Raw genomic sequence first — 21403 nt, forward strand, 5'->3', positions numbered from 1 at the left:
GCCAAGGGCGACATTCCCTATACTAGCCATTAGTCCAGTCCCCCAGCTTAAAAATGAAGCAATCTTTACATCTTACTCAACCAACAAATACCAGCATACACAATCAAATTAAATGAAATTAAAAATTCTCTGAGATGTAGATATGTCACTCTACCCTGCTACCTCCAAATATACCAGCCATGCAAGTTGTTGAGAGCTGCTGTTTGGTAAAATCCTATCACAAAATGATACCTAAAATCCCACTTAATTACTTAAATAAAATATACAATTACCTGAAAATGTCTCAATTCCTATAAAACTTTCTCTTGCTTTGTTAGATATTTCCCAAATTTCTCTATAATTTACTTGCAATTCACAGATCTTTGGAAATTCCTAAACATCGATCCCTCTGATCTCATTTGTAACCCTGATAGCCCTAGGCACGATGATAAACAAGATTTATTTTCTTTTGTTATTTCCATCCTCATTTTCTCAACTATCATCTCTACAAAATAATATTTTCATGTCTTAGATGTATATTTTATATTATCAATGTCCATTGTTTTTGTGAGTAAAAGTTAGCCTACTGTAGTTATCTTAATCTATTGGCATTGCATGCAGTATCTGGCATTAAGAGTGAATTGTGCATTTCCTATTTCAAAGCCCATGAAATACCCAAAACCAGAATTATCCAGTTCAAAGATTAATGAAAACCCATGTCACACGCAAGGTAGGAGACCCGAAGAACAAACAACTTAGAAATGTACTTAATTCTGGTTCATAGTAACCCTAAAGTCCCCTGCAAGAGGATCGCCACCGGCTCAGAAATTCTTGACTCTGGTGCAGAGGAAAGTGAAGAACTTGTACCCCCTTCCCTTGTCACATTTTGTTCCTATTTCATCTGTTATTATTTGTAAACTTCTCTTGTAGTGTACTTCCTTATTTCCCTACCTCACAGAGCTATTTTTCCTGTTGGAGCCGTTGGGCTTATAGCATCCTGCTTTTCCAACTAGGGTTGTGGCTTAGCAAGTGGTAGTAGTAATAATAATAATAATAATAATAATAATAATAATAATAATAATAATAATAATGATCGATCAGTCTGATACCTTGGAATCCTAGTCATGTTACAGTACTCTGCATGGTTTTGTGGAGGGATCAGCAATGTACCAAATCCTCTCCCTCGGGAAGGCGTTGAGGCAAGAGGTACAGACAAGCCAGCTACCAGTCACCAATCTTGCAAGAGGGGAGACCTGAACATTATCAATCAGGATACAGAGCCCTTCTCTATGCCTCTCTTGCCCAGGAGTGTTCCCGGGTCCCTTTAATGACTCCTCTGTGAGCATGAACATTGCTACCTGCACTAACTTCAAAGGATACCCTTTGGGAGATCTGCTAAAGGCTTCGAGTCCTCCGAGTGGCGCTCTTGCTCTTCCGAGCAATGAGAACCTTCCTTTTATGTGCAATTGTGAAGAAGGTAGATAAGGATTCCTGTCGTCCACCCTTTACAACAGACTACCTGACAAACAACAGTTACCAATTATCACCTAGACCGTCACAGGCACCATTCTCACCACTCTTACGATCTCCATTCTCACAAACACCTCCTTGAGTGCAATCTCTACCATTTGTACTAACCTCTCCAAGCAGATGATCGCCATGCATCATATCCCCGCGATTTAGGTCTCCAAAGGAAAAGAATCTTCATACTCAACGTATAAGTAATATGAACCAACGACTATATTCATCAAAATTATTGTTTTTTACAAAAGATTTATAAGTAATGTGACCCAAAGGTAAGAGCCATCAAAATAGATTTTTCATATAGTTTTTAATCAAACATGTGACCAAAAGGTAAGATTAATCAAAATGACATTTTTACATATGCTATTAATAAAGCATGTGGTGATTTAATATCTATGTCATAAAATTTTTTTATTTTACGGTATAAAGATAAAAAAACCTCATAATTACAATACCTGGCTTGGTTGTCTTTTGAGTATCTTGGCCCACAATCTTACTATGTGCAATGAAGGGTGCCATGAGCCTACAGCTTGTGGAAACTTAAAGACAGGCAATAACTTGATTTGTAAATCATCATCAGAACCTTCATTATTGTGTAACGACTCTTCCTGGACTGCTTGTGTCTCTTCTGCAACACTGTCTTCATGATTTGCTTCTAGAGTGGGAAAATCATTCAATTCTCTTTCATGTAGTAGCACTGGGTTAGTATCCTCGTCAAAACTTATTTTCCTTTTGTTAAACACTCTTTTAGGTCTCCCGACCTTTTTTAGTCTTATTATTCTAGGCCTTCCACGACCTCGTCTAATATTTTCTGGTTCACTGATATCAAAGACATAAGATGGCCCTGGTTTTTCAATAGTTTCCATACTTTTATCTAATAACTCCTTTTTTTCTATCTTTAAAGATCTCGAGTGAGTTGGATTTTTTTGAACTTCGTGTTTTCTTTGTTTTTGTATTGTCTTTCTGTTTTCCTATTTTTGTAGTGAATTCCTGTGATATATATGTTTCTTTTGCTTTTCTACTCGATATTTTGGGCCTTAAACCTGTTTGTTTTGATTTTATCAGGCCATCATATTTTCCTGTTCTACACATGGAGGCTTTTTTTGGCCTTCCACGTGAATTTTTTGTCTGGCCATCATGTGTTTCAGTTCTACACAAGGAGGCTTTTTTTGGCCTTCCACGTGAATTATTTATCTGGCCATCATGTGTTTCAGTTCTACACAAGGAGGCTTTTTTTGGCCTTCCACGTGGATTTTTTATCTGGCCATCTTGTTTTTCTGTTCTACACAAGGAGGCTTTTTTTGGCATTCCACGTGGATTTTTTACCTGGCCATCTTGTTTTCTTGTTCTACACAAGGAGGCTTTTTTTGGCCTTCCACGTGGATTTTTTATCTGGCCATCTTGTTTTTCTGTTCTACACAAGGAGGCTTTTTTTGGCCTTCCACGTGGATTTTTTATCTGGCCATCTTGTTTTTCTGTTCTACACAAGGAGGCTTTTTTTGGCCTTCCACGTGGATTTTTTATCTGGCCATCTTGTTTTTCTGTTCTACACAAGGAGGCTTTTTTTGGCCTTCCACGTGGATTTTTTATCTGGCCATCTTGTTTTTCTGTTCTACACAAGGCGGCTTTTTTTGGCCTTCCACGTGGATTTTTTATATGGCCATCATGTTTTTCTGTTCTACACAAGGAGGCTTTTTTTGGCCTTCCACGTGGATTTTTTATCTGGCCATCTTGTTTTTCTGTTCTACACAAGGAGGCTTTTTTTGGCCTTCCACGTGGATTTTTTATATGGCCATCATGTTTTTCTGTTCTACACAAGGAGGCTTTTTTTGGCCTTCCACGTGGATTTTTCATCTGGCCATCTTGTTTTTCTGTTCTACACAAGGAGGCTTTTTTTGGCCTTCCACGTGGATTTTTTATCTGGCCATCTTGTTTTTCTGTTCTACACAAGGAGGCTTTTTTTGGCCTTCCACGTGGATTTTTTATCTGGCCATCTTGTTTTTCTGTTCTACACAAGGCGGCTTTTTTTGGCCTTCCACGTGGATTTTTTATATGGCCATCATGTTTTTCTGTTCTACACAAGGAGGCTTTTTTTGGCCTTCCACGTGGATTTTTTATCTGGCCATCTTGTTTTTCTGTTCTACACAAGGAGGCTTTTTTTGGCCTTCCACGTGGATTTTTTATATGGCCATCATGTTTTTCTGTTCTACACAAGGAGGCTTTTTTTGGCCTTCCACGTGGATTTTTCATCTGGCCATCTTGTTTTTCTGTTCTACACAAGGAGGCTTTTTTTGGCCTTCCACGTGGATTTTTTATCTGGCCATCTTGTTTTTCTGTTCTACACAAGGAGGCTTTTTTTGGCATTCCACGTGGATTTTTTACCTGGCCATCTTGTTTTCCTGTTCTACACAAGGAGGCTTTTTTTGGCCTTCCACGTGGATTTTTTATCTGGCCATCTTGTTTTTCTGTTCTACACAAGGAGGCTTTTTTTGGCCTTCCACGTGGATTTTTTATCTGGCCATCTTGTTTTTCTGTTCTACACAAGGAGGCTTTTTTTGGCCTTCCACGTGGATTTTTTATCTGGCCATCTTGTTTTTCTGTTCTACACAAGGAGGCTTTTTTTGGCCTTCCACGTGGATTTTTTATCTGGCCATCTTGTTTTTCTGTTCTACACAAGGAGGCTTTTTTTGGCCTTCCACGTGGATTTTTTATATGGCCATCATGTTTTTCTGCTCTACACAAGGAGGCTTTTTTTGGCCTTCCACGTGGATTTTTCATCTGGCCATCTTGTTTTTCTGTTCTACACAAGGAGGCTTTTTTTGGCCTTCCACGTGGATTTTTTATATGGCCATCATGTTTTTCTGTTCTACACAAGGAGGCTTTTTTTGGCCTTCCACGTGGATTTTTCATCTGGCCATCTTGTTTTTCTGTTCTACACAAGGAGGCTTTTTTTGGCCTTCCACGTGGATTTTTTATCTGGCCATCTTGTTTTTCTGTTCTACACAAGGAGGCTTTTTTTGGCCTTCCACGTGGATTTTTTATCTGGCCATCTTGTTTTTCTGTTCTACACAAGGAGGCTTTTTTTGGCCTTCCACGTGGATTTTTTATCTGGCCATCGTGTGTTTCAGTTCTACACATGGAGGCTTTTTTAGGCCTTCCTTGTGGTTTGTATTTTATCTGGCCATCATGTCTATTCTTTTTGATAAACTTCTGTGGTTTTCCAGGAGACTTTATCTTATTGTTTCTTATCCCAATTACAGTGGACTTTTTCCATCTTTTATTTTTTTCCTTTTCTTTTGATTCACCCTCTATTCTAGATTGTTGGGGCCTATCTTGGATTCTCTTTTCTCTAAATCTATTAAATGTTTCCCAATTTCCTTCCTTTCTCACATTTTTCCTCTTTTCAAACCTACTTTGGATTTCTACTTTTGCATACTTCAAAGGCTTTCCGTCCTTTTCATTGCATTCTTTTTCCGAGCAAATAATACTAACTTGAATTCCATCATTCAACTCCTCTAAGACATAATCGTCAGATAGTCCTAACTCTCGTTTGCGTTTAGGAAGAGTCTTTTCAACCTCTCCTTGAATAGAATCTTCACATACAACATTACTGTTGTTTCTCAATGAGTCCACTGATGTCATTTTTTCATAACTTTCTACATTTTGAGTTTCATTAACAGAGCACTTCTTTTTAACTGGCTGGTTAAGACTTTCATCAATAGAGCTTTTCCTCTTTACTGGCTGATTAACCTTTCGACTTTCATTAACAGAGCACTTCTTTTTAAGTGGCTGGTTAAGACTTTCATTAATAGAGCTTTTCCTCTTAACTGGCTGATTAACCTTTCGACTTTCATTAACAGAGAACTTCTTTTTAACTGGCTGGTTAAGACTTTCATCAATAGAGCATTTCCTCTTGACTGGCTGGTTAATGTGACGAGCCACAAATCCAAGTGCAATTGGAGATAGTCCAAATAAAGCTTGCATTTGATCTGTAGAACTTATGAATGGAGAATCCTTTACAATTTGATCTTCTTCACACCTATCACGCGAAATATGTCCCAACTGAAAAGAAAATTAACAATGTTACACTTAATATATATATAAATATTACATAAATATACATATAATAAATCAAATTCTCCAATCAATTTGTATTTTTCCTAACAATGCAAACCTGAGACCTTTAATAGGAGTATGACTTCAGTGAGGCTATAAATAGCCATTAAGCGTTTAATGAGGCCAGGGTGGGGGAAACCTCCAACCCCCCCACCCAATAGGTAGCACTCACAATCCCTTTGACCTTTGGCCTAGGAGTAGTGAGGTGGTTGAGGTGTGTAGTATAATAACGTTCATAAGTGACGATACAGTGCATTTTCATTTTTGGACAAACTGCCAAACTCAAAAGCAACATCTGACAACTACAGCCACTCAGGCATCAAGTTCCCGTGAAGTAGCTGATTCAGAGGGGCATGTTATCTTTCAAATTATCATATGGCTTACTTGTAATTTCAGGTTGATATTTTCTACTGAAAAAAATATTAAAAGGGGAAAACTAAATCATAAAAATCATATTTATGGTTTCATTTTTCAAGCACTCGATTAAGAATTAAATCTCAAGACTAGATCTATTGGCCTGAAAATTTTATTTTAGACAAAAAGCTTACTTGACTTGCATATGATAATTATTGATGAAAATATATTATTTAACTAAATGATGAAGGATAAAATTAATGAAAACATGATAATTTACTTATCAATAATGTGATTATCCTGCTCTCAAGTTGTTGAATGTGGGCCATAAGCCCCTCAGTTTGAGGCATAGCCTCCTCAATTTTCTCGTAAAACTCAAAAATAAACTACGGGAGAAAGGAAACGACCTTCTCCGTTTTCTCTTTATTCCTTTCTCTACCCTCTACTACAGATTCAAACAACAGCTTGGGGGAGCACGCAGGTCCCATGGTTCCTTTTTGTAGAAAACTTCACATAAAAAAATAGATAACATTGCGATACAGACAAGACAAATCCATTTAACCAGTAAATTATAAATTTATCACTTTTATTCTCTTTAAAGCTTCCCCAAAGGTAAAAAAAATACAAATATGTGACGAAAACGGGAGAGGGGAAGTCCCGGCTCCCATCCACTCGGGAAATTAATAGTTTTCACAATATAATCACAATTCACATGGATTACTCTTTATAATTGTAATGACCCAATCATAATAACATATCAACCTTTCAAATAAACATATTTTTCAATAAATCAACTATTTCGATAATGTCAACAAACCTGGGTGCGTTCTCATTGGACAAACACTACACTTACCAGCGTAAATGAACGTTGGGTGCGTTTTCATAGGACAAACAAACCAACATTTAACATCCTCCCCACCATAGGAGTGTCTCAACACTCCTATCATCATCAGAGCCTTCCAAGGCTATCTTATTACCTTAATCTACAAGTCAAGTTTAATAGGAACCTTAATAGGTCTTCCCTTTCGGGACTTACCAACATTAGACACTAAGGGTGATTCTACAGGCTCCTGTCTAAGATTCTCAAGTCTCTCCTCCTGGGAATTACTACCCATTTCACCCTTCAAATCTGTTATTTCTAGATTATACAAATTTTGCACAGGTCTGGATATAAATCCACGTTTGGTTTTAACCTCAACACTTCTAACAACCCCATCTTTTCCAGGATACAACTTAGTAATAACTCCAAGAGGCCACCTTAACCTTGGCACCCGTTCATCCTTTACTAGTACAACAGAACCCTCTTTAAGGTTACAATTTGGCTTGAACCCCTTCACCATACAAGGCAGGTTTCTAAGATACTCAGTCTGCCATATTCTCCAAAATTTGTCTAACTGACCCAGACGCACAGCTTCTCTTACACACAAATCCTTTGAGGATACACCACAGTCTGGATCATCTACTAACTCTAACTGAAAACCTGCAGAACGGCCAATTAGGAAATGGGAAGGGGTAAGAGGATTTGCGATATCAGGTTCCTCACCTACAAATGTCAAGGGTCTAGAATTAATACAAGCTTCCACCTCATGAAGTGTAGTCTCTAATTCACTCTTGGACAAAGAATTAGTGCCCAATGTTTTCCTCAGTGCAACTTTCACAGATCTAATGAGGCGTTCCCACCAGCCTCCCCACCAAGGAGCATTAGGTACAATAAACTTCCATTGGGGCGTCAACGAGCCATAATGTTCTCTTAACAGGTTGGAGACACTCACAAAGGTTCTAGCATTGTCAGAGTAGAACACTGTTGGAACACCCCGTCTAGCTACAAACCGTCTAATGGCCAAATTACAATCAACAACCGAAAGAGACTCGGTGAGCTCTAAATGAACAGCTCGAATGACAGCACAGGTAAAAAGAAGTATATACAATTTCTTGGATGGAAAATCAATACAAAATAAAGGACCAGCAAAATCCAGACCTGTAACCGTGAATGGAGGAGCCGACTTAACTCTCAACTCGGGAAGTGGCCCCACAGGCTGGGAACAAGCAGAGGCATCACAACGCCGAACATTCTCGACAAACCTTCTTTGCAATCTGACGAAGGCGAATGATCCAGTAACTGTTTCGTAAAGTGGATACAAGTGTAGCAACACCAGCATGCTTGAGCAACCTATGCTGGAAACGAACTAACAGTAAAGCAATGTGGGTACCAGGAATTATTATAGGGTGCTTACTCTCAAAACTCAAGTCTGCATTCTCTAAGCGCCCTTTTATTCTCAGTAGCCCATCCTCATCTAGGTAAGGATCAAGTTTAATCAAGGAAGAACCCCTTGGGAGGGGGAGAGATCTACTCAGAGCATTTACTTCCTTTGCAAAGGCCTCTCGTTGCACAAAGTACAGCAGTTGTACCTTAGCCTTCGTCAATTCTCCATAGGTTAAAGGTCCACTTAATTTGCGGGACGAAGGTCTGCAATTCCCAACAAATCTCAGTACCCAACCTACTACATTAAGGGCCTTTGTAAAGGAACTCCATCGGGTGAATTCAAATAAGGGCGGCTCATTTTCAACTGCAACACAAACTGTGTCAGTATCACATATCTCTTCTGAAGGAATGTCCGCCCCCCTGCCTTCCTGATGAGGGAGCGGGGAGGAACAGAGCCAAGGAGGACCCTTCAGCCAAATATCAGACTGCAAAAGCTGCTCAGCAAAAACACCTCGAGATACAAGATCCGCTGGGTTGTCCTTGCCTGGACAATGCTGCCAACATGAAGGTGGTGTCAAATGTTGAATCTCAACAACCCTGTTAGCCACAAAGGTTTTCCATCTATTGGGGTCCCCCTTTATCCAAGCTAGGGCTACTGTGGAATCCGTCCAACATTGAACAGAAACCTCTTTACCCAGCTGCAAGGCGGACGTCACAAACACAACGAGTCTAGCACATAACAGGGCTCCGAGTAATTCAAGCCTAGGAAGGGAAACCCTTTTTATAGGGGCTACCTTGCCTCTTGCAACAACCAGCGATACCTTGAATTTATCCCCCTCAGGCACTCTCACATAAACACAAGCACCATAACCCTTTTCGGAAGCATCACTAAATGCATGGAATTGAACATTAGGAATTTCCTTAAAGGGTGACTCAGAAAACAAGTACCGATCTACTCTAAATGACTCAAGCACAGAAAATCCTACAACCCATAATTTAACTCTGCCTTGCATAGCCTCGGGTAATAGCTCATCCCAATCTAAACCTAATCTCCAGATTTCTTGAAACAGTATTTTTGCATGCATAAAAAACGGACATATGAGCCCCAAGGGATCAAAACACCGAGCTATGAGGCTTAGCACATTTCTTTTTGTACAAACAATATCTCCAAAGGGGTCCAGGTTCTCAACCTTAAAGGTAAAACAGTCAGGGGAGGATACCCAGTGGAGGCCTAGAACCTTGACACTCTCTTCACTAGAACCTTCAGTTATAGTTAAAGTCTTACAATTAGACGTACACTTTGACAATGACATACCAGCCTCCTGCAGGATACCATAGGCTTCTTCAAATCTTAAACTTGCTTCTGCGGGACTATCAGCCCCAGATAGCCAATCATCTACATACAGATTCGCATACAGTTCAGAAACCACCTCTGTGAGAGGGTATTTCTTTAAATGAAATTTTAAGGTGGCATTTAATAAAAATGGACTACTCTTATTACCAAAGGGCATTCTTATAAATCTGAAATGTTTAACATTGTTCCCCTCTTTCAACAAAAACCTATGAACATCACGGTCCTCCCTTCTTACCTTTATTTGAAGAAAAGCCTTTGTAATATCAGCTGTTAAGGCCACCCTCCACCTTCTAAATCTTAACAACACCTCAACTAAATCAGGGTTGAGTGAAGGACCACTTTCTAAACAATCATTCAGAGATACTCCATTACTGCCACGTGCAGATCCATCAAAAACAGGCCTCACCTTGGTGGTTAGGCTCCCTTCCCGTACCACAGGCCGATGAGGCAAATAAAATATAGGATACCCACCTTCCCGTTGATGGGAAGGAATTTCTTCAATAATACCCTCCTTTTCATACTCATTAAACACCTTAAAATACTTTTCCTGCAGACAGGGGTTTTTACCTAACCTATTATAGAGACCTTCCAATCTTCTCAAAGCATGATGTTCATTATTGATCAAATCTAATTTCACACTCTCAGATTTCCATGGTAGGGCCACTTCATAGCGACCATCTTTAAAACTTACCAAATTCTCAAATTGAACCAAGACTGGGTCAGGGTTCATCGCCTCAGAATGTAGTTCGTTGGGTTTTATGCCAACAGACTCTAGATCCCAAAATTGACTCAAACTACACTCTTGTACATTCTCAATTGCTAACAATTGTACACTTACACCAATATTACCTTCAGACCTATTAAAGGATCCGGACAAAATCCAACCAAAAATTGTCTCCTGGGCCACAAGCCCTTCATTATACATAACCTGGTTGGGGATCATCATCTTCCAATATAAATCAAGGCCTATCAACATATCAATATGTAAATTTCGATGGGATCCATACTCATCGATCAACTTAAGGTGAGAAAAAGGTTCTAAACACTTAGGGTCCACTTTGGACCTAGATAACGGAGGACAAATTACATCAATCTCAGCAACCTTAAAACTATATTTGTGATCATTTGCCCCTACACTCATTATTTCATAAATACTACACAAATCTGCCTTAGAGGCTTTCCCTCCACCAAAGGCAGAAAATGATAAATACTCAGAAGTCAGCCACTTAGGCTTGACCCGTTTGACCAGTTCCCTTGAAATGTAAGACCTATCTGACCCTGTATCAAACATTACAGTAGCAAATGTGATACCCTGATGGCCTACTACCCTGACTTGGGCCGTCTGCAATACACAACACCTTGAATTAACCTTGTTTTTCACCTCACAAGGTGCTACCCCCACATGGGTCACAGAATTTGACCCCTCTTGCACTGCCTCTACAACAGGGTTATTTTCACTAGCTGCTACGGAGGGTTTCGTTTCAGATCTCCGACATACAAGGGAGTTGTGATTCCCAGTCTTGCACTTTGAACACTTAGCCCAACAGGCCTTGGCATAATGGCCTTTAGATAAACACTTAAAACACAAACGCCGATTACGCACGGCTTCTTCTCTTTCTGCAAGGGGGAGCTTAGTTATACCTAAACACCTTTCACTGGGATGCAGCTTTCCACAGAATGCGCAAAACGTCTTCGAACCACTTTCTTCTGATGAAGTTTGAAGGGCAGAGGCTGAACTGGGAGTGTGCTTTTTTGTCCGTCGTTCTACACTGGGTTCCTCGGATTTTCCAAGGCTTAGTCTCTTGATAGCCTCTGCCCTCTCTCTGCCTTCCACTTCTCGTTGCAAGAACTTCAGCAATCCGTCGAGATCTCCTCTTTTCCGTCCACTACGCGACCAGTCCAACCTTATGTCATGAGGTAACAGAGCAAGGATCATAGGCACCAAGATCCGCCCGTACTGTTCACCTCCAACTCCAAGGGCCTCCAAACTGCGCACATGGCCTACTAACTCATCCTGTAATTTCCGCAAAGAGGACGTGTGAATTTCAGTCCTTGCGCTCCTAGATGAGCTAAGTTGCATTAGGGCTTGAAGGTGAGCTGATATAATGTTTTCTGGATCGCCATACCTTTCTTCTAACAACTCACAGGCTATCTTGTAATTAGCTGTTGTTTGGGTGAGGCCCTGTAGTACACCCCTAGCCTCACCCTCTAAAACTGATTTTAGATACATAAATTTGGAAACAAGAGGCATAGGCTGATCGTCCACAAGTGCCATAAATTGGTCCCAAAATGGCCGCCACTGTTATTTTCCCGCCAAATTTCACTAGCTGGAGTTTAGGCAATTGCACACTAAAACCCTCATTACCGACTTCACTGCCTGAATTAATATCTTCACTGGACCTATTAGCAACCAAGTTTCTGTCCTTGCCCAGCCTCTCTAAGGTAGCTGCTGCTTCAGTACGGATTTTTTCTTACCTGTTGCAGAAAATGGTGGTCTTCAAGTATTCTTCTCTGGAGCTCGTCAACATCCTCTATAGAATTCTGGTCTCGCTGAATTATTTCTTCCCAGTCGGCCTTCTTATTATCGTAGTCTTTTACGAGACTTGTAATTTCATGCCAGGTCGGATTACCGGCCATGGCTCTGGTCAAATCTTCTGAGGCACAACGCAGCCATATTGTTGCCTTCTCTCTCTGTAGCACTGCTCTCCTAAGTTGATTTATGTCGTTGGGGAATCCAGTAAATTCAGCCTCGCTCTCATCTGATTCCCGGGTCTGGGCACCATGTTGAATGTGGGCCATAAGCCCCTCAGTTTGAGGCATAGCCTCCTCAATTTTCTCGTAAAACTCAAAAATAAACTACGGGAGAAAGGAAACGACCTTCTCCGTTTTCTCTTTATTCCTTTCTCTACCCTCTACTACAGATTCAAACAACAGCTTGGGGGAGCACGCAGGTCCCATGGTTCCTTTTTGTAGAAAACTTCACATAAAAAAATAGATAACATTGCGATACAGACAAGACAAATCCATTTAACCAGTAAATTATAAATTTATCACTTTTATTCTCTTTAAAGCTTCCCCAAAGGTAAAAAAAATACAAATATGTGACGAAAACGGGAGAGGGGAAGTCCCGGCTCCCATCCACTCGGGAAATTAATAGTTTTCACAATATAATCACAATTCACATGGATTACTCTTTATAATTGTAATGACCCAATCATAATAACATATCAACCTTTCAAATAAACATATTTTTTAATAAATCAACTATTTCGATAATGTCAACAAACCTGGGTGCGTTCTCATTGGACAAACACTACACTTACCAGCGTAAACGAACGTTGGGTGCGTTTTCATAGGACAAACAAACCAACATTTAACACAAGTAGTGCATTGGGACTGTCCTTTTCTAGGCCAATACTTGAGGTCATCGTCTTCGTTAAAACGCTCGATCCACATGAATATTGTTGTCTGACATATATAATTTACAGCTATTTTCAATGCGGAAGACATGATTTCTATGCATCTCTATTATGAGTGTATAGTTACTGAAGTTTTTTGTCTTTCAGCTTTAGAATTTATGTTGCCCATAAATAAAGGACATCAAATAAATCCTGATGCTCCATCATCTTAACGTCAGCTAAGCGAGAAGTACTCTAAATACTGAATGTCATCGTATGTTATCTGACAAGTTGCAGCAGTTTCCACAGCTTTTCAAGCATGTCAGACCTCCAAAGTCTGGAAGATAATTTTTTTCCTGCTGTTAATGCTTAGGAAGCTTGCCTGTGAATGGTACACACATACATACATATACCAAGGCACTTCCCCCAATTTAGGGGGGTAACCGACATCAAACAAATAAAACAAAAACGGGGACATCTCCTCTCTATGTTCCTCCCAGCCTGGCAAGGGACTCAATCGAGTTCGGCTGGTACTGCTAGGGTGGCACAGCCCACCCTCCCACATTATCCACCACCGATGAAGCTTCATAATGCTGACTCCCCTACTGCTGCTACCTCCGCGGTCATCCAAGGCACCGAAGGAAGCAGCAGGGCCTAACGGAACTGCGTCACAATCGCTCGCCATTCATTCCTATTTCTAGCAGGCTCTCTGGCCTCTCTCACATCTACCCTCCTATCACCCAGAGCTTCCTTCACTCCATCCATCCACCCAAACCTTGGCCTTCCTCTTGTACTTCTCCCATCAACTATTGCATTCATCACCTTCTTTAGCAGACAGCAATTTTCCATTCTCTCGACATGGCCAAACCACCTCAACACATTCATATCCACTCTAGCTGCTAACTCATTTCTTACACCCGTTCTCACCCTCACTACTTCGTTCCTAACCCTGTCTAATCGAGATACACCAGCCATACGCCTTAGACACTTCATCTCAAACACATTCAATTTCTGTCTGTCCGTCACTTTCATTCCCCACAACTCCGATCCATACATCACAGTTGGTACTATCACTTTGTCATACAGAACTCTCTTTACATTCATGCCCAACCCACTATTTTTTACTACTCCCTTAACTGCTCCCAACACTTTGCATCATTCATTCACTCTCTGACGCACACCTGCTCCACTCCACCATTTGCTGCAACAACAGACCCCAAGTACTTAAACTGATCCACCTCCTCAAGTAACTCTCCATTCAACATGACATTCAACCTCGCACCACCTTCCCTTCTCGTACATCTCATAACCTTACTCTTACCCACATTAACTCTCAACTTCCTTCTCTCACACACCCTTCCAAATTCTGTCACTAATCGGCCAAGCTTCTCTTCCGCGTCTGCAACCAGTATAATATTATTATCCGCAAACAACAACTGATTTACCTCCCATTCATGGTCATTCTCGTCTACCAGTTTCAATCTTCGTCCAAGCACTCGAGCATTCACCTCTCTCACCACTCCAACAACATACAAATTAAACAACCACTGTGACATCATATATCCCTGTCTCAGTCCCACTCTCACCGGAAACCAGTCACTCACTTCATTTCCTATCCTAACACATGCTTTATTACCTTTGTAGAAACTCTTCACTGCTTGCAACAACCTTTCACCAACTCCATATAACCTCATCACATTCCACATTGCTTCCCTATCAACTCTATCATACGCTTTCTCCAGATCCATAAACACAACATACACAACCTTACCTTTTGCTAAATATTTCTCGCATATCTGCCTAACTGTCTGATTCATACAACCCCTACCTCTTCTAAAACCACCCTGTATTTCTAAGATTGCATTCTCGGTTTTATCCTTAATCCTATTAATCAGTGCTCTACCATATACTTTTCCAACTACACTCAACAAACTAATACCCCTTGTATTACAACACTCATGCACATCTCCTTTACCCTTGTATAGTGGTACAATACACGCACATACCCAATCTACTGGTACCATTAACAACACAAAACACATATTAAAGAATCTCACCAACCATTCAAGTACAGTCACACCCCCTTCCTTCAACATCTCAGCTCTCACACCATCCATACCAGCTGCTTTTCCTACTCTCGTTTCATCTAGTGCTCTCCTCACTTCCTCTCTTGTAATCTCTCTCTCATTCTCATCTCCCATCACTGGCACCTCAACACCTGCAACAGCAATTATATCTGCCGCCCTATTATCCTCAACATTCAGTAAACTTTCAAAATACTCCGCCCACCTTTTCTTTGCCTCCTCTCCTTTTAACAACCTTCCATTTCCATCTTTCACTGTCTCTTCAATTCTTGAACCAGCCTTCCTTACTCTCTTCACTTCTTTCCAAAACTTCTTATTCTCTTCATATGAATGACCCAATCCCTGACCCCACCTCATGACAGCTGCCCTCTTTGCCTCACTTACCTTGCGCTTTACTTCCACATTTTTCTCTCTATATCTTTCATACTTCTCTACACTATTACTCTGCAGCCATTCTTCAAAAGCCCTCTTTTTTTCTTCCACTTTTACCTTCACTCCTTCATTCCACCATTCACTGCCCTTCCTCATGCTGCCTCCAACAAACTTCTTGCCACACACATCACTTGCAATCCCAACAAAATATTATTTTACTAACTTCCACTCCTCCTTTAAATTGCCAGTTTCTCTTACTTTCACGTCATCATATGTCATTTTCAACCTTTCCTGATATTTACATTTTACCCCCGGTTTTATTAGCTCTTCAACCGTCACTAGCTCCCTTTTACATCCACCTACTCTATTCCCCAACTCTTTTGCTACAACTAATTTTCCTTCCACCAAAAATGATCAGACATACCGTTAGCTATACCCCTAAACATGTGCACGTCTCTCAATCTTCCAAACAATCTTTTAGTTATCAACACATAATTCATTAAAGCCCTTTCTACCACTCTTCCATTTGCCACTCTTACTCACATATACTTGTTTTTAACTTTGTTTTTGAAAAAGCTAGAACTTATCACCATCTCTTGCTCAACACACATATCTACCAGTCTCTCACCACTCTCATTTTCACCTGGTACGCCATACTTCCCAATGACACCTTCTACCTCTCTAGTGCCCACTCTAGCATTTAAGTCACCCATGACAACTACATAATTCCTTCTACCCAGTCCTTCTACACACCTAGTTAATTCATTCCAGAACTCATTCCGCTCTTTTTCACTTTTCTCACGACCTGGCCCATACGCATTGATAAAAGCCCAACATTCCCTACCCAACCTAACCCTTACCCACATTAACCTAGATGATATCTCTTTCCATTCCACTACTTTACCTGTCATCCATTCACTCAGCAATAAAGCCACACCTTCTCTTGTTCTTCCCCTTTCAATCTCAGACTCTCTACCAGACATTTCACCGAACATCACTTCACCTTTCCCTTTTATCTTTGTCTCACACAAAGCCAATATATCCATCCTTCTATTCCTAAACATACTTCCAATCTCACATCTTTTACTCTCTCTCGTACTACATCCACGCACATTCCAACACCCCAAAACTAGAGTGCGGGGAGCAATCACTCTCCCCCCAGCTCCACATGTGAATGGTAGCCCTGATTTTATCATTCATATTTCAAAATGCTTAGTTTGATTTCATGGCATAATACTGAAGATAGCAAAGTTCTTACTAGTGAAGATTTTTTACATTTTATATTAGATATATTCTTGATATACAGTATGTACTGATTTATTCTTATAATTTAAATAGATTTAATGAGAAAATAGAAATAATTCTTTTCACTTGTGAGCTATAATAAAAATACACAGTATCGTCACTAATAAATATGATCGTACAACTCAAAAGTATGGTTGGGAAAAATACATATTTATTAAAAAACTTGCGATTTGTTCCTATATGTAATAAAAGCCTTTGATCTTTAATTACCCTGAGTAATTACAAGTCCCTATATGATTAAACTAGCTGGTTTTCTGACCTGGGGGAGGACACTGTACTTTGGTCCTGAAGAGGAGTGAAGTCAAGACTCCACTTAGACCTTTTAACTAGCCTTCCCCTATGTAAAATGGACGGTTATGGGAGAACATCCATCCAGAAGGATTTTGTTTCTATCATATTGCATTTATAAAATTGATGGAAATGCATACATTTTTCCATCCTTTCACTTGTAAAGAAGAATGGAGGATATTTCAATAAAACCAATGTAAAGTAAGGATGTTTGTATTAAAGTACCTTACCTGTCTTGATCATCCATTCCAGCTCCATAAGATGCAGCTGTTAGGACTCCAAGGGAGAGGAAGAAAGATTCTAGGATTTATGCCTTAATTGAAACTTAGACAAGATGTTTTTTGTCCATCGGAGGGAGATAGGCTCGCTACAAAACCTGTTGAGCATCTACCACAGGATAAAAGGAGAATGTGTTTCGGGACTAGTGGGTATACTTCCACAGGTAGTGGGTAGTGAAGAATGTCCAGCATTTCCAGACTTGTGCCTTCATTATTGGGTCCATGAACCAATACTTAATGAAGGCAAGGGTGGAGACGTTTGTTGTCACTTAGTGGGCTCGCACTCTCAAAGGACCACCAGCAGTTATTATTATCATCATTACTTCCTAAGCTACAACCCTAGTTGGAAAAGTAAGGTGCTATAAGACCAGGGGCTCCAACAGGGAAAATAGCCCAGTGAGGAAAGGAAACATGGAAAAATAAAGTATTTTAAGAATAACATTAAAATGAATATCTCCTATATAAACTAAGAAAACTTCAACAAAACAAGAGAAAGAGAAATAAGATAGAATAGTGTGCCTGAATGTACCCTCAAGCAAGAGAACTCTAACCCAAGACAGTGGACGACCAGGGTACAGAGGCTATGGCACTACAGAAGACTAGAAAACAATGGTTTGATTTTGGAGTGTCCGTGTCCTAGAAGAGCTGTTTACTATAGCTAAAGAGTCTCTTCTACCCTTAAGAAGAGGAAAGTGGCCACTGAACAATTACATTGAAGAAACCCCTTAGGTGAAGAAAAATTGTTCGGTAATCAGTTTTGTCAGATGTATGAAGACAGAAGAGAATATGTAAAGAATAGGCCAGACTATTCGGTGTGTGTGTAGGCAAAAGGAAAATGAACTGTAAGCAGAGAGGAGAGCAGGATCCATTTTAGTACTGTATAGCTAGTCAAAAGACCTCATATCTCTCTAGTTGTAGTATTTCAATGGGTGGCTGGTGCCCTAGCCAAACAACTACCTCTGTCTCATGGTTTGACGAAGCCAGAAGGTGCAAAAAGATTATCAGCCCTTAGCTGATTAATTTTACAAAGAAGATTCAACTACTAAACAAGCTAGGTGGATAGAAAGACTGATGAAATTCCATATAAGTGGTTTTGACAACTTATATTGGAGACTGGGTACTCGAGATAGCATCTTAAGCGTCCTCGCAGAACAGAGCAGCAAGACATTGCGATTACTAGTTGTCTTCAAGGGAGAGACAGAGAAAGATTCAAACTTAGGGTAGTGGGTTGCTGGGTTTAGTGTCATCTACATGCATGAAGGATATTGAAATCTCTTTCCATACCTTGTAATGACTAATGACAAACAAGGTGACATGACGTTCACCTAACATTTTTTTTGAGCAAAGCGCCAACAAAAACACAATCTTAAGAGATGTTCTTCTTAAAGGTTCATACTGTGAGCATTCAAAAGAGATGAGAACTCTGGTAACAGCCCAAGTGGAGAGAACTGCTTGAAACTCCCCATAAAAATGTACAGTTCTCAAGAGAAGGAAAAGTCCAGGCCTTACAGTCTATATACTTGCTTAAGGTTGAACAGTAGTCGTTGACTCCATACTGAGGGGAGGTTCTCTTAGCAATACCAGACGTAGAAATCACCTATTAGTTGCAGAGGGATCGAACCAGAGTACTGGCTCATATATGACACCAATTGCATAGGGTGGCCTACTTTACTGGTAGACAGCTACAGAGGATCTACCGCGATATCCAAACATCTGAGCGGAGCCTCACAAAAAGCGCTTAGCTCAGATGATATGTTGGATTTTCTCCACCATTGAAGTGATAGTGGCACAGACCAAGCTCGCCATTTTCATCCTGAATGGAGTTTGTAGAACAGACTTGTTCAAGGGAGAGAAATCGTTTACCCGTCTTTATCCACACGTCACTTTATCTTACCTGAAAGAGACGGCTGTAGAAGCAAGGAGAGCCATCTTGGACGACTTCTGCAAGTCTTTCTCAAGCATTGCCCTCAATTTATTCTAGATAATGAGGAGTTTCACCCATTCCTGAGGATGTGACGGGAACATCATCTAAAAGTGAGTGAACGGAGGGGGAGACTTGATGAACAGATTTGTGATTGATTTGAGGTTTTCTGGCATCCTGACATCTAAGGTCATTGATGCCAATATCATTTATTATAAATAAAGAATAAAAGAATGTTCAATTGAAACCATAAAAGCAAAGATATTTTTAAAGTTGAATAACTTTCAGAAGACCTGCTACTGAAGTAAAGCTAAAAATACCGCTAGCATTGTTCGACACATCATGTCCAAGAATCTTGGCAAGGATTAACCTTCCATCTTCACATTAAGCCTCAAACAGATACCACCTCGAGCCTCAGATACCCATTTCTTTTGCTACTATAAGTAGGCCATTCTGTTAACAAATGCCTTACTGTCAAGGGTACCAAACAGTCGTCACAATATAGGTGTTATTGGCCAAGCAGATATTAGTGTCAACCAAGTGTGTCCAATGCGGAGACAACAAAGAGTAGTCTCCTGCTTTCGGGGCATAATGTTATACTTCCAAGGGGATAGAAATTCACTATTTAATATTTCAAACTAAACTATCCCAATGGTGATGAAATTTATTAGAAATCAAATTCTTAATGATTGGTAAACAATCATCACAAAGAATGGGATACCTTCATGGTTGCAACTCGGTTGCAGCACCCCTTGCCGGCAAATCCGCCTTCTCGTTTCCAGACACGCCTATACATGTGCTGAAATCCATCAAAATCGAAATGTTATACCTCTCAGTCTAATAGTAAAAAGCTATTCTAAAATCTTTAAAAGGTTGCTGGAATTAAAAACTTCTAAAGCTTGAAGGACACTCCTTGCATCACTAAAACTGGTAAACCTGCCCTCCACCTCTAACATTATTTTCTCAATACCGGTCAGTAAATATGGAACAAAACTTTTAAAAGCTTCAAAGCATCAAGACATTTTACTTTTGGTGCTTTTAAGTGAGGAATCCATGTCAACCTAAATCAAATATCAATCCTAAAAACCTAGCTTTGCTTACACATGATCCGTTGACCTTTGATGTATAGATCCGGGTCTGGATGTACTCTCCAAATACAACAGAAATGGACAACAGTACTATTGCTTGTTGAAAACTTAAATCAATTCATATTAGCCCACAGAATAATTTTGTCAATTGCGAGTTGTAGTTTTCTCTCAACCCTTCCCATTCTAGCTGCAACAAATGATATGGAAAAATCATCCACAAAGTTTTGAGAGAATATATTGGGGAATGATGGAGGATATTTCATTATTGACTAATGCAAACTGGGTTACACTTGGCACACTACCCTGGGGAACTCCTCTTCTTGACATTCCCTCTCTGATAGAGTTTACCCTACTCTTACTTGAAAAAATGTGTGAAATGTTTGAATGAATAATGGTAGCTCTCCTCTTAACCCCAATTTATGAATGGTTTCAGGTATACCATATCTCCATGCAGTATCACATGCCTTTTAAAGGTTAAAAAAAAAAAAAAAAAAAAAAAAAATTTCATTGCGCTATCTGAAGGCAGAGGCTTCAACAAATAGAAGATTTCAGTCGTATCATGATATCAGGCGTTGAATGCATTTTTTTAAATCCGCAGTGGATAGGTGATAAAATACGCTTCTTTTCCAGGTACCACATTAGATCTGCATTGACCATCTTCTACATGATCTTACATAAGCAAGATGTCAATGCAATTGTTCGATAGTTTGCTACTAAAAATTATCTTTACCAGGTTTTAAAAAGGCTAAAATAATAGCTAGTTCCCAAACACTTGAATAATTATAATCATGTCATATTCTGTTAATAATACTTGAATGAATAACTTGGTATTAACAGGTGAGGTACATGTTCCATCAGGTCCGGGGGTGTACCATTACAAGTAGCAAGTGCAGAATCAAATTCTCTATCTGTAAAAGGAGAATTGTATGACTTCACTTCCTGTTGTAAGATTTGAAACTTTCTTTTCTTCCATGCTCCTATACTGGTGACTAGGAGCTACTATACACTTGCATGATATATTTGAGAAATGATCAGCAAGGGCATTGCTAACCTCAGTTGCTGAAGTCGCATACTGATCATTCACGTCCAACACTGGTGGTGGATTGGGGGTGAATTTGCCTGTTGCCTTTTTAACTTTC

At 39.9% G+C, this 21403-nt stretch overlaps 1 protein-coding gene across 1 annotated transcript in view; it reads right to left on the reverse strand.

Moving 5' to 3' along the window:
• Positions 1 to 2373: 2373 nt before the first annotated feature.
• LOC137645287 (trichohyalin-like) overlaps positions 2374 to 21403 on the reverse strand; it is a 157765-nt gene continuing 138735 nt past the window's right edge. The window contains exon 4 of the mRNA XM_068378104.1: positions 2374 to 5565. Coding sequence (XP_068234205.1) covers positions 2374 to 5565 — 3192 coding nt within the window. The remainder of the gene's footprint in view (positions 5566 to 21403) is intronic.

Source organism: Palaemon carinicauda, chromosome 8, assembly GCF_036898095.1.
Source record: "Palaemon carinicauda isolate YSFRI2023 chromosome 8, ASM3689809v2, whole genome shotgun sequence".
NCBI classification, from domain to species: domain Eukaryota; kingdom Metazoa; phylum Arthropoda; class Malacostraca; order Decapoda; family Palaemonidae; genus Palaemon; species Palaemon carinicauda.